Source organism: Teleopsis dalmanni, chromosome 2, assembly GCF_002237135.1.
Source record: "Teleopsis dalmanni isolate 2A chromosome 2, ASM223713v2, whole genome shotgun sequence".
Lineage (NCBI taxonomy): Eukaryota > Metazoa > Arthropoda > Insecta > Diptera > Diopsidae > Teleopsis > Teleopsis dalmanni.
In genome coordinates, this window is record NC_051847.1 from 7,320,847 (window position 1) to 7,335,909 (window position 15,063).

General features: G+C 32.6%; 4 protein-coding genes across 6 annotated transcripts in view; 2 read left to right on the forward strand and 2 right to left on the reverse strand.

Annotated features, from left to right (window-relative positions):
• Nucleotides 1–15,063, reverse strand: part of LOC119684897 (putative uncharacterized protein DDB_G0292292) — a gene marked incomplete at its 3' end in the record, with an annotated part of 137,368 nt that overhangs the window by 43,086 nt on the left and 79,219 nt on the right. The window lies entirely within an intron of this gene.
• Nucleotides 765–4,271, forward strand: LOC119684949. Of its 2 annotated transcripts, none has more exons than XM_038099106.1 (5): nt 765–870; nt 933–1,409; nt 1,474–2,160; nt 2,704–3,222; nt 3,521–4,271. In XM_038099106.1, the coding sequence occupies exons 1-5, from the start codon at nt 789–791 to the stop codon at nt 4,195–4,197; spliced, it is 2,442 nt and encodes an 813-aa protein (XP_037955034.1). In that variant the 5' UTR covers nt 765–788; the 3' UTR covers nt 4,198–4,271. The 2 variants fall into 2 exon arrangements, with proteins under 2 accessions (XP_037955034.1, XP_037955035.1); XM_038099107.1 differs by having other exon boundaries at nt 2,767–3,222.
• On the forward strand, nt 4,383–13,289 carry LOC119684950. Of its 2 annotated transcripts, none has more exons than XM_038099110.1 (5): nt 4,383–4,722; nt 9,892–10,368; nt 10,433–11,119; nt 11,692–12,147; nt 12,549–13,289. In XM_038099110.1, the coding sequence occupies exons 2-5, from the start codon at nt 9,939–9,941 to the stop codon at nt 13,223–13,225; spliced, it is 2,250 nt and encodes a 749-aa protein (XP_037955038.1). In that variant the 5' UTR covers nt 4,383–4,722; nt 9,892–9,938; the 3' UTR covers nt 13,226–13,289. The 2 variants fall into 2 exon arrangements, with proteins under 2 accessions (XP_037955038.1, XP_037955036.1); XM_038099108.1 differs by lacking the exon at nt 4,383–4,722 and adding an exon at nt 9,723–9,828.
• The window catches only part of LOC119684946 (alpha-protein kinase 1-like), a 29,339-nt gene continuing 28,524 nt past the window's right edge, over nt 14,249–15,063 (reverse strand). The window contains exon 6 of the mRNA XM_038099104.1: nt 14,249–14,350. Within this exon, the coding sequence (XP_037955032.1) occupies nt 14,322–14,350 (29 nt within the window). The 3' untranslated portion in view covers nt 14,249–14,321. The remainder of the gene's footprint in view (nt 14,351–15,063) is intronic.

Consider the following 15,063-nt stretch of genomic DNA (forward strand, 5'->3'; position numbering starts at 1 on the left):
ATGAAATTCGTGTTTTGAAGTGCTTATAGAATAATAAATTTCTCTCAAAAAACTACTCTAGGTATTCAGAAAGGTAGAATAACGTCAATCGATCATACCATACCATTATGTTTACCAACTGTCTCAACTCTGTATGGAGTTGGTATAGCTTTTTTTCTTTAAATTAAATGTATCGACTACCGCTATCATTAGACTTGGGAGAACTTTCTCTTTCAATTGATTTGAACAATACCAATACGAATACCATTTTCAATTCGAATACTTGTAAAAATCTAATTATAACTGTTAATTACCGTGTCTTCTAAGCACAGTGAGGAATTACTCATATTTAAAAAGTCTGCTGGATACTTGTGCGTCCCTTACATACGTTGTTGTAAATATCCATCCTCACTAATATTATGCTTTTTGGAGGACATAGATATTCATTGCATGAAATAATAACCTTTGAACTTACAGCAGATAGTGAAGAAACCCTAATATTGGCTGATTTGCTCTTATCCGCTTTTAATTAAGTTTATTTATATAGCAACAATTTTTTTATTTAAATAAAAATAGCAAATAAACTGAAGAAGCAAACATTGAAAGCACAAATGTTTTCGAATTTACTACTTCGGTTCCCCGTACACTACTTAGCGATCCAGAAGTCGGCATGTACATATGCTTTAACTGATATGTGGAAGTTTTTTATATAGTTAGGTATATGCATACGATAATGGTTTTATTAGTATTCCATGGCAGATATCTTCTATAAATATCGCCAAAACTATTGCAATAAGTTAAATTCAAAAATGTATTCCTACAAACCAAATGTGCTTGACGCTTATGGTCAAATAAAGTTGGCTATTCTTGTTCTGTGTTTAAGTTTATCAAGTATGAACAAAGAGTGGAATTATGGAAGTTAATTATTTTTAAAAAATATCTCTAAATTACAGCCTGTAGTGTTAATGGAAGTGGTTGCGGAATTACTTTACCAACTGATATGCCCACATCCGAGCCTGTGTGGCTTAGCTCACTGGATGGTTTGAGTCCTTATGTGCTCTTTAAACCAACTGGTCAGGTAACTACAATTCCTAATGGTGGAAAATTACTGCTAGTATGCCCAGGTTCAGGAAATGCGATAAATTTGCTCAACCAACAATCGCTGGAACTTTACTGTCATACAGATGACACATTCAAAAGTGTTGTAGGTAACGTGGCATATACTCTTAATCAATTAGGCTGCAAGTCTATACCGACTTCAGTGCTACGTTTAACATCAGAAACCTGTTCAAATGGTCAAGGTTACATATTTAAAGCTGGATTTGAATATAACACAAATCAATTTGCAAGTGTTTTCAGCATTTGTTATAGTAATGTAACTGAAAACACATTTTACACTCATAATACAGTAAATGGTGCAGCAATAAATTGTAAGTAGTAGTAGTACGACTACTGTTAAACATATGTCATATGGAAATCATGTCATTTATGTAGTTAACATACAAGAGAGCACAAGACGTGCATTTCGAGCGGAAGGAATGCAGTTCACAACTACAGCAACGAACAATTTCTATACAATCAACAACCAAATCTCACGTTTCGAATCCTATTTCGGTTCAAGTCAACCATATATAACGACTACAAGCTATTTGGCACGTGGTCATCTAACACCAGATGCAGATTTCATTTTTGGTTATGAGCAGTTGGCGACGTATTTCTACACCAATGCAGCGCCAGAATTTCAAATTGTAAATGCCGGTAATTGGATACGAGTTGAAAATTTAGTACGTAGTCTGGCAGTCACTTACAATGATGATCTGCAGATCTACAACGGTTATATGGGTATTCTGCAATTACCAACAACAAGTAATACGTTGGTATCAATTTATTTGGATGCAACAAATAAAATTGAAGCTCCCAAATATTATTTTAAGGTTGTGAAGCGTGAAGCAACTAACTCAGCTATCGTATTTATTACGCTGAATAACCCATTTGCTACTACTGGAGATATTGATGAATTTTGTACTAATGTCTGTCAAAGAGCTGGTACCAACGTTGCAGAGTTTACAGATTTGACACGTGGTTATACGTTCTGTTGTGAATTGGAAGACTTCAAAACTCACTATGCTGACCTTCCTTCTACACTAACTGCCATAAACTTATTGAATGAAGTTATAAGTAGTAAGTATATGTTGCTCTTATGCATATCACAGTACTTCACATTTCAAAAATTCTTAAGTTTTGATACATAACTATTATGAATGTATTTACTAAAGTCCATTTCTAACTTTTCTGCGTATAAAATTTATTCTGTGTATATAAACTTAAATCTTTATAGGATCTAAAACTTTTTACCATCATCTAGTATATAAATATTTATTTATATACTGAAACAGTTGCATTACAAAATATTCAGTATATATACTGAAATAGTTAAAATTAAATCAAATTAAAGATTAAACTATTTAAATGGAATGATATATAGATTATTAAAGTAACGAATGAAATTTTAAAAGTAGAATGCTATTAGAAGGTATTCCATATAAATGGTATATACCTGCGTGTTATTGTAAATGATTGTGAGATGCCGTGAAAATTGGCAGTTGATTGTTATAAAAAGTATAGACAGAAAGTACCATTTTTTTTAATAATTATATACACTATATATTATTATTTAACTTATCCTAATTTTACTATAAATTTACTATGTAATGCTTTTCATAGCCACAACTACAGAACAACCAACAACTCCTACTACTACTACTACTACTACTGCTGCACCTACAGGCTGCACTATAACAATGCCTACGGATATACCGAATCCGGAACCAGTTTATGTTATAAGTACTATCGCAAAACCGACACCAGAACTTCTATGGCCCACAGGACAAGTGACTACTTTACCAATTGGCAGTAGCTTAACGGTGTTCTGTGCTGGAAGTGGCAATCAATTGGTTGATTTGGCACAACAAAAATTAACGCTAACATGTCAGAGTGGCAATGTCTTTTATAGTACTGAAAAATCACAAAGTTATACACTATCGCAATTGCGCTGTACTAGTATACCCACATCTGATCTACTACTTACAACAACACCATGTTCAAATAATCAAGGTGTAGTGTATAAAGCAGGCTTCACATTAGATTCCAACAATTTCTTACACTTGTTTACCATATGCTATGACAGCAATACGGAGCAAACACTGTACTCACGTAGTATTATCAATGGCGCTACACAAAATTGTGAGTAGTTATGATAAATATATAACTATTAACATACATATATTTAACGTTCATTATTATCATTTTCATTTTTAATTAAATAGTTTCTGCACCCTCCACACTTCATACTGTATAGTTAATAGTTTTATAGTCGTTGCAAGACTGTAGTGTATTCTTTGGTACATAATTTTAAATATTTAAACCATATACAACCTCCAACCTCCTAAAAACTCGCACCTCCACTATCTTATCTTATTTCATCCATACTTAAATGTTATCTTGGAATATTCAGTCTAAACAGTGTTTTTTTTTTATACAGATAAAATAAACGAGAGCACCCGTCGGGCCTTCCGCGCTAATGGTATGCGTTTTACTACCACAGCCACTAACAACTTTTACACAACCAATAATCAAATATCGCGGTTCGAAAACTATTTTGGTGTGAACCAAGCTTATATAACATCCTCAAGTTTTCTGGCTCGTGGTCATTTAGCCCCTGATGCAGATTTCGTTTTTGGTTATGAACAATTGGCAACCTATTTCTATACAAATTGCGCACCAGAATTTCAGGTTATAAATGCTGGTAATTGGATACGTGTTGAGAATCAAGCTAGAAGTCTTGCTACACAATTTGGGTCTGATCTATTGACATTTACAAGTACTTTGGGTATACTACAACTACCCACAACTGCAAATGTGTTAACTTCGATATATTTGGATGATGGCAGTTACATTGAAGCACCAAAGTGGTACTATAAAATACTAATGCATCCGGACTTGGATACAAGCCTTGTAATGATTACCTTAAATAATCCATTTGCTGCTGTCACAGATGTTGTCGAATTCTGTACGAATGTGTGTGATTTGTATGGCATTAATTCATCGTTTTACACAGATATCACACGTGGATACACTTTTTGCTGTACATTGAGTGATTTCCAGAACTCTGTTTCTGGTTTGCCAACTTTTGACATACCATTGGGTTGGAGTCTTTAAAAATTCAAAATTCAGGTCAGGCCACAAGGTTTAAAAATATAATTTGAAATAAATCGTTTGCATTTAGTGAAATACACATTGATTTTTATTGTAGATATTGATTTATACAAAACGCTTTTTTAAGACGTTTTTTTTGTGTTCAGTGTATCTATCTATATCTATATCTATATCTATATCTATATCTATATCTATATCTATATCTATATCTATATGTATCTCGTGTTGTATCCCGCAAAGTTGCACCACGCACTGGAAGACCAATTGTTGAAAATGTTGATAAAATAATGGAAATTGTTTAGTCTGACCGTATAACTCATGTAAACATTGTTTTGATTGCACAAAAGCTAAGAATTGCGTAAAAATCCGTTTCGAAGGGAGACTTTTAAAAATCGACTTCTCAATTTTTTGCGCATAGGGACGAGGACTTCTATTAGAGTGGCATAATGAAATTACCTTCAAAATAGCAACAAATCATCAAACAAAATGGCGCATCTAACAATATGACTTAAATCGGATCATTCTATGGTAAATATGCCTTCAATTTTCATGCAATGATAATGAATTTTTATTACACTTATTATATATATTAGGGTCACCAGTGGTCGAAAATCGACCAATAGAACATATAATTTATTAACAATGTTAATATTACAAAGTTCTCAAAAGTTCAGTGTAAACAATATTTTTTGTAAACACCCTTTCATCATTAGCCAAATGACCTTGTCCACCTTCGTTACTGACATAAAATTGTAAAACATCAAATGATCTAACTCTCCTGGTTGCAACGTAAAGTTGACCATGCGTTTAAACAAGTCTTCTCAACAATATTCTAACTCTATCAAATGTCCGTCCTTGGGATTTGTTAATTGTCATAGCAAATGCAGTTCCTGAACTAGTTGTGCCAAAAATGTAATTATCCGTTACTTTGTATTCGTTACTCAAGAAATACTGGAGTAACAAATACAGACTTTTTATTGTACTCGTAAATTTTACTCATTTTACCAATGAGTAGTATTTGTTATAACTACTCTTTCGAGTACTTGGTAACGATTACTTTTAAGCAGTTGTTTTCGCGGTATAATAATAAATTCATTATAAATGTTTAAAAACATTAATATAAAAAAAGTGAAATTTGGATTCATTTGAAACTAGTAGGAGGTATAAAGCTAAATGCAAAATATGCGGATCAAACAATTCAATAAAATAATTGTTAATTTATTCAATCTATAATTTATCATAATTAATATATAGTATGATTTTAAAAACACCTTTTATTGTCGAAAAAAGGCATTTAAACTTCAGTAACCAGGTGTCTCATATGCTAATGTCGTTAAATCTGACAAGCAACAAGCCCCTCCAGTTCAAAATAATAGTTTGGAAATGATGATCTCCACTCTCACCCAGACCTTAACTCAGTTTATGTCAATCATGCAAACTACTCTTAACGAGATAGTTAAAATGCAAAGCCAATTAATGCAAATGTTTTTGTCTAATAAATGAGTTCGTTAAAAATTTGTACATGTAATGCAAACGGCTTAAGCCAACACAAACTAGAACTCACAAACTTCATGTCCCGTGAAAGTGTTGATGGAATGCTTTGCTCAGAAACACATCTAACGAACAAAAATTTCTTATATGGTATATTCCTGGTTATTTATTCTATAAAACCAATCACACTGATGGGAAAGCACACGGTGGTACTGGTATCTTGGTACGTAGGAGTCTAAAACGCAATTTAGACGCCATATCAATACGCCTTAAACATAAAGAAAAAATCTTAATTTTGTCGGCAGTTTACTGCCTCCCTCGCTTCAACATTAAAAGCGAGGGAGGCCCAATTTATGGATTACTTCTTAACTCTAGGTACAGATTTGTTGCAGCAGGAGACTGCAACGCCAAGCACGCATATTGGATTCACGCCTCAAAAAGGTAAACAGCTTTACAATTCCATTTTACATAGGAAAAATGCACTAGACGTGATAATAATAAAATACCAGACCTAATAGACTTTGCGGTAACCAAAGGCATGTACAGAAATTTTATCTCAACATACACTAGCTGCGATCTGTCTTCTGACCATTCTCCAGTTACATTTTGTTTACTTGATGCTCCTCAGTTACGAGACTGTTTCTATAGCCTTACAAGTCCTAGAAAAAACTAGCTCAAATATAAAAAGTACATTAGTTCACACATACACAGAAATTACAAAGTAAGATGTAAATATCATATTGAGGATGCAACCTTGGTTTTAAACTCAGTAATGAATACTGAGTAACGAATACATACTCGAAAAGTAAGAGGTAGTTACAAATACGCCAAAGTAACAAAGTTTGGCACCACTACCCTGAACACGTCAAGTGTATGCGTGGAATCAAAATACGTTTTCCGTGAGCAACTCCAATGAGCACTTCACAATCTATTGTGTTATTATGCATTGCTTTGACTCGCACTCTCGTCCCATTCCCATTCACCAACCAAAGTTTCCATTTGGGAATAGTAAAGGATATGCCAATGGATCCAATACTATGCCAATGGAATCTAATACTGATACATTCTTAACCACACCATTTGTTTTTGAAAAAGATATCATATTTCTCTCAAATGGTGGTTCACCATCTACAGTCGTAAGTATAACCGCAACATCAGTTCGAGTTGTATCATTATATCTTCGTATATCTGTATCACGATTCACGGTAATTGCCATACAAATCTCTTTCTGTACATTGCATACTCTATCACAATGTTCCTTCATTGTACGAAATGAACGAATAAATGGATTTATTCTATCCAATTCAACAGAAATTTGTCTCATCAAAACAGCATCGCAAGTTTTATTTGATTGCTTTCGCATTCTATATTGAACAACTGGGCATAATTTGGCGTACGACCATATGCTGTGACCATATGCTCTGTGATAAAATATGTCGTGAATTTTGAAATGATAAATTCCTCTTAAAACTGTGTCAGAAATATTAGTTTCCGAACTGACCAAAGCATAAGCCGAATTGTAGCTTCGAATATTGTCAAAATAACTTTCGGACTTTTTCCTTATATTTTTATAATTTGATGTAAGACCGTCATACAATGAATTAAAAAACTCATTTTGTATTAATAGTGGAAGATGTACTTTACCTTTACGACAATACATAGTGAAGAAATTTCTTTCACGCATTGTAGACTCTGAAGCAAAATGCTTAGCTAAACAATGCCTACATATCATGTTCATAGAACCAATATGAAGGGGATGAAAATTGGGCGGTATTTCAAACAATGCACATTTGAACGAACTTCACAAAGGAACTGAATTTTTATCATCAACTTCAATTAAATTTAAATTTGTAGTATTAATTACATATTATCTCTATTTCTTTGTCTTTGTAAGGGATGATGACACCACAATTCCAAAAAAAATTTCATTAATTGAATGAATGATTCATGACTTATTGGATGATTTCGACAATTTATATAATAGAATTCATTTTTAACACAAGAAATTTAATTTAAATAATATTTAAGTTATTTTTTTCTTCTTCATTCAAGTTTCCTGTACTTGAAAGTTATGATATTATTGATATTCAGATGATTGAGTTGGTAAATCAGCACCTTTACTCTATTTTATCTGTGGACAGTTTTAAGTCACACTAAGAATAACTGAATACGGGGCTTTATAATATGATGGATCTGATGTCTTTGTATCTGGCTGAGTTTATCAAATTTCGCTGTATTTTTATGATGCTGAGTATTGGATTATTGTGACTGTCAATTATATTGAACAGTTTCAGAGTACGATCTTTAATGTATTTTTCGACTGAATCGACTCTCAGATCTCTGTGGATATCCGCTCCTCTTACGTACCATGGGGCGTTAACCAGTGTTCTTAAGGCAATATTTTGCCCTCTTTGAAGAATTTTTAAAGTTGAGTTTAGCGCTTGGCAAAACGCAATACTGCCATAGAGTAGTCCTGGTTTAATAATCTGCTTAAATATGCTAACTCTATTCTTTATGTTGAGCTTTTTGCTGCTGATGAGCGGGTGAAGGGAGTGTAATATTCGGGCAACTTGAGCTCGTTTGGACTTGAAATGTGCTTTCCAGGAGTGATTGTTATCAAAGGTTATGCCTAGGTATTTGAGAGTATCGGCCCATTCTATTTCTTGTTCTTCTACTTTTAATTTTCTGGGTGCTTGGCGGCGCTTCCTGGTAATGAAAATTGCCCGAGTCTTTTCTACGTTCAATTTTATTTTCCACTTTTTAAAATACTGAACAAGCACGTCAATGTGACCCTGTATGGTGTTGGAGAGATTGTAGGCTATTTTGTCTGAGTACACAATACAAGTGTCGTCAGCATAAAGCGATAGCATAGAAGGCTCGAGTTTCGGTATGTCTGCAGTGAACAGGCTATAGAGCAGTGGAGATAACGGCGACCCCTGTGGTACTCCAGCCTGTATCGATTTTACTGAAGAGGTTGAATTGTTCACTTTGACTTGGAACGACCTTTCATTTAAGAAACTGCCTATGAGCTTGATGATGGTGGAAAGTTCTGAGCAGCCATTTTCACAATTAGGCCCGAGTGCCAGACTTTGTCAAAGGCTTTAGCGACATCAAAAGAGATAAGACCAGTCGACATCCTACTTCTAAGTGCAGATTGTAAATGTTGTGCTATTTTGGTCAATTGTAATTCCGTTGAGTGGTTGTCTCCGAATTGCTCATCAGGGATGATATTATTCGAGCTTAGGTGGTCTTTCAATTTAGCCAGAATGACTCTTTCTGCTACTTTCTCCAGAGTAGGAAGCAAGCTGATGGGACGCCAATTCTGTGGGAACTTCAGGTCCTTGTTTGGTTTAGGAAGCATAATGACCTTCGCATTTTTCCAACAAATAGGAAGTACCCAAATTTAAGAATTGCATTGGTTATTTCCGCTACTTTGGTGAGGACGTTTTCTGGAAGGTTTTGAAGACAGATGTTGCCGATACCATCATAGCCCGGGGCAGATCGTTTATTGAGATTACTTATTATTAATGCTATTTCACAGTGATTAGTGGAAATATGATGGTAGTGATATTCAATCATTATTCCGAATAATAATCTAGTGGTTGAAGTTATTTGTATAGTAGCTTAGCAGTTGCATACGTTGTTGTAAATATTCATCCTTACCAATATTATGTTTTTCGAAGAACAAAGATATTCATTGCGTGTAATAATAACCTTTGAACTTACAGCAGATAGTGAAGGAACCCTAATATTGTCTGATTTGCTCTTATCCGCTTTTAATTAAGTTTATTTATATAGCAACAATTTTTTTATTTAAATAAAAATAGCAAATAAACTGAAGAAGCAAGCATTAAAAACACAAATGTTTTCGAATTTACTATTTCGGTTCCCCGTACACTACTTAGCGTTCCAGAAGTCTGCAAGTACATATGCTTTTACTGATATGTGGAAGTTTTTTATATAGTTAGGTATATGCATACGATAATGGGTTTTATTAGTATTCCATGGCAGATATCTTCTATAAATATCGCCAAAACTATTGCAATAAGTTAAATTCAAAAATGTATTCCTACAAACCAAATGTGCTTGACGCTTATGGTCAAATAAAGTTGGCTATTCTTGTTCTGTGTTTAAGTTTATCAAGTATGAACAAAGAGTGGAAATATGGAAGTTAATTATTTTTAATAAAATATCTCTAAATTACAGTTTGTAGTGCTAATGGAAGTGGTTGCGGAATTACTTTACCAACTGATATGCCCACATCCGAGCCTGTGTTGCTTAGCTCACTGGATGGTTTGAGTCCTTATGTGCTCTTTAAACCAACTGGTCAGGTAACTACAATTCCTAATGGTGGAAAATTACTGCTAGTATGCCCAGGTTCAGGAAATGCGATAAATTTGCTCAAACAACAATCGCTGGAACTCTACTGTCATACAGATGATACATTCAAAAGTGTTGTAGGTAACGTGGCATATACTCTTAATCAATTAGGCTGCAAGTCTATACCGACTTCAGTGCTACGTTTAACATCAGAAACCTGTTCAAATGGTCAAGGTTATATATTTAAAGCTGGATTTGAATATAACACAAATCAATTTGCAAGTGTTTTCAGCATTTGTTATAATAATGTAACTGAAAACACATTTTACACTCATAATACAGTAAATGGTGCAGCAATAAATTGTAAGTAGTAGTAGTACGACTACTGTTAAACCTATGTCATATGGAAATCATGTCATTTATATAGTTAACATACAAGAGAGCACAAGACGTGCATTTCGAGCGGAAGGAATGCAGTTCACAACTACAGCAACGAACAATTTCTATACAATCAACAACCAAATCTCACGTTTCAAATCCTATTTCGGTTCAAGTCAACCATATATAACGACTACAAGCTATTTGGCACGTGGTCATCTAACACCAGATACAGATTTCATTTTTGGTTATGAGCAGTTGGCGACGTATTTCTACACCAATGCAGCGCCAGAATTTCAAATTGTAAATGCCGGTAATTGGATACGAGTTGAAAATTTAGTACGTAGTCTGGCAGTCACTTACAATGATGATCTGCAGATCTACAACGGTTATATGGGTATTCTCCAATTACCAACAACAAGTAATACGTTGGTATCAATTTATTTGGATGCAACAAATAAAATTGAAGCTCCCAAATATTATTTTAAGGTTGTGAAGCGTGAAGCAACTAACTCAGCTATCGTATTTATTACGCTGAATAACCCATTTGCTACTACTGGAGATATTGATGAATTTTGTACTAATGTCTGTCAAAGAGCTGGTACCAACGTTGCAGAGTTTACAGATTTGACACGTGGTTATACGTTCTGTTGTGAATTGGAAGACTTCAAAACTCACTATGCTGACCTTCCTTCTACACTAACTGCCATAAACTTATTGAATGAAGTTATAAGTAGTAAGTATATGTTGCTCTTATGCATATCACAGTACTTCATATTTTAAAAATTGTTAAGTTTTGGTACGTAACTATTATGAATGTATTTACTAAGTCCATTTCTAACTTTATAAAATGTATAAAATTTTATTCTGTGTATATAAACTTAAATCTTTATAGGATCTAAAACTTTTTACCATCATCTAGTATATAAATATTTATAAATTCTTAGTATTTTAAACACGTTGCTATTACAAAATATTCAGTATATATACTGAAATAGTTAAAATTAAATCAAATTAAAGATTAAACTATTTAAATGGAATGATATATAGATTATTAAAGTAACGAATGAAATTTTAAAAGTAGAATTCTATTAGAAGATATTCCATATAAAATGTATATACCTGCGTGTTATTGTAAATGATTGTGAGGTGCCGTGAAAAATTTAGTTGATTGTTATAAAAAGTATAGACAGAAAGTACCATTTTTTTAAATAATTATGTACACTATGTATTATTATTTAACTTATCCTAATTTTACTATAAATTTACTATGTAATGCAACTCCTACTACTACTGCTGCACCTACAGGCTGCACTATAACAATACCTACAGATATACCGAATCCGGAACCAGTTTATGTTATAAGTACTATCGCAAAACCGACACCAGAACTTCTATGGCCCACAGGACAAGTGACTACTTTATCAATTGGCAGTAACTTAACGGTGTTCTGTGCTGGAAGTGGCAATCAATTGGTTGATTTGGCACAACAAAAATTAACGCTAACATGTCAGAGTGGCAATGTCTTTTATAGTACTGAAAAATCACAAAGTTATACACTATCGCAATTGCGCTGTACTAGTATACCCACATCTGATCTACTACTTACAACAACACCATGTTCAAATAATCAAGGTGTAGTGTATAAAGCAGGCTTCACATTAGATTCCAAAAATTTCTTACACTTGTTTACCATATGCTATGACAGCAATACGGAGCAAACACTGTACTCACGTAGTATTATCAATGGCGCTACACAAAATTGTGAGTAGTTATGATAAATATATAACTATTAACATACATATATTTAACGTTCATTATTATCATTTTCATTTTTAATTAAATAGTTTCTGCATCCTCCATACTTCATACTGTAGAGTTAATAGTTTTATAGTCGTTGCAAGACTGTAGTGTATCCTCCTGCATCCTCCTGCACAAATCATCATTATAATTTAATAGTATTTCATCTATTAACACATTTCAGTGGTGTTGCGATGAAGTCAGGTGTTAATCCAGATACTAATGCATTAAAAATATAAAAAAGGCACCAATATTTTTCATCTGACTCAATAAAAACTCGCACCTCCACTATTTTATCTTATTTCATCCATACTTAAATGTTATCTTGGAATATTCAGTCTAAACAGTGTTTTTTTTTTATACAGATAAAATAAACAAGAACATCCGTCGGGCCTTCCGCGCTAATGGTATGCGTTTTACTACCACAGCCACTAACAAGTTTTACACAAACAATAATCAAATATCGCGGTTCAAAAACTATTTTGGTGTGAAGCAAGCTTATATAACATCCTCAAGTTTTCTGGCTCGTGGTCATTTAGCCCCTGATGCAGATTTCGTTTTTGGTTATGAACAATTGGCAACCTATTTCTATACAAATTGCGCACCAGAATTTCAGGTTATAAACGCTGGTAATTGGATACGTGTTGAGAATCAAGCTAGAAGTCTTGCTACACAATTTGGGTCTGATCTATTGACATTTACAAGTACTTTGGGTATACTACAACTACCCACAACTGCAAATGTGTTAACTTCGATATATTTGGATGATGGCAGTTACATTGAAGCACCAAAGTGGTACTATAAAATACTAATGCATCCGGACTTGGATACAAGCCTTGTAATGATTACCTTAAATAATCCATTTGCTGCTGTCACAGATGTTGTCGAATTCTGTACGAATGTGTGTGATTTGTATGGCATTAATTCATCGTTTTACACAGATATCACACGTGGATACACTTTTTGCTGTACATTGAGTGATTTCCAGAACTCTGTTTCTGGTTTGCCAACTTTTGACATACCACCTGGTTGGGGTTTTTAAAAATTCAAAATTCAGTGTTCACTGTATCTATCTATATATATCTATCTACCTATAACTATCTATCTATATCTATCCATCTACATCTATCTATCTATATCTATCTATCTATCTATGTCTATCTATCTATCTATACCTATGTATCTCGTGTTGTATCCCGCAAAGTTGCACCACGCACTGGAAGACCAATTGTTGAAAATGTTGATAAAATAATGGAAATTGTTTAGTTTGACCGTATAACTCATGTAAGCACTGTTTTGATTGCACAAAAGCTAAGAATTGCGTAAAAACCCGTTTCAAAGGGAGGCTTGTGAAAATCGACTGCCTCAATTTTTTGCGCATAGGGACGAGAACTTCTATTAGAGTAGCTAATGAAATTACCTTCAAAATAGCAACAAATCATCAAACAAAATGGCGCATCTAACAATATGACTTAAATCGGATCATTCTATGGTAAATATGCCTTCAATTTCATGCAATAATAATGAATTTTTACTACACTCATTATATATATTAAAAAATTACTACAGTAGATACTGTACTAATATGCCTTTTTATTAAAATTTAAAAGTGGATACTGTGTTTAATTGATATTTAAAAATCTTTCCCTCGTAAAATAAAATGTTAGCGGATTTATAAAATATATGTATATTTTCCATTTATTATATGTTATATTCACATGCTCTCTTAAGTCTTTTCTTAAAGTTATATACAATTGAATTTATATTTTAAAGAGTAAAAAATTTATAATAAAATATTTTCGCTAAATACGATTTTAATTATGAGCTGCCAGCAGCTTAAAAAATTAATTACATAACTTTGTTCTATTATATACGATATATATATAGACATTTATATATATATATATATATGTAAAACTTAATTTATTTTTAATTAAATTTGTAAATTTTAATTCATTCATACTAACATACTAACATACAATAATCTAAACAAAATTATTTCTTAAGTATTAGAATATAAATGTTAAATAGAAATTTGATTTAATTATAAGCTAATTAATTTTATTGTTCAACTATTATTTTAATTAATGTTTTATTACTAACAAATATCCAGGTTGATATTAGTTATCTGTTGATTGTCATGAAACGACCCATGAGTGAATAATTCCTGCAAAACACAAAGTATTAATATAAATAATTAATTTAATCTGTTTCATAGATGTGGATTTTTAATATTTATATATATAAATTAAATGAAAGAAAAATTAATTAAATATTAATAAGAGTATTATTAACATATATGGTATATAAATTATGATTATAATTAAGTAACTGCAAACATTAGAAGTTTCTATAACTTTTTTATCACTACAAATGTAATTGACGAAAATATCTGTACTCATTTTAAAAAGTTGTTTATTATATTTTATATGTTATATTCGGTGCAAGGGGTTAGCATCCGACACGCATTGTTTTTCCGACCTTAACATCAAGCTCTATTCTTTTTGTAATGCACATTGTTTTTAGGAATGGAGTTTCTTGGAAAATAGATTATATTAACTTCTAACTGAAATTAAAGTTATCCTTAACGAAAATAGTGAAAAACGCGTCAAATTTGACACATGATCATAACTAAGAAAACACTGTACCATTGATGTTACAATGGGCCAATAGCTGCAAGTATATTGCAGTGATATTCCGGCAGCAACTTTTCCTAACCTTACTTATCATAATTTACAAAGTTTCCACTTTAAAGCTAAAGCCAGGTCGTATATGGAAATCTAAAATTTCTTCCTAACAGAAACTTATCAGTAAATAAGTTACCCGTAAATAACTCGAAATCTTTACATGTTTATTGAATTCTATTATTATTATTATTAT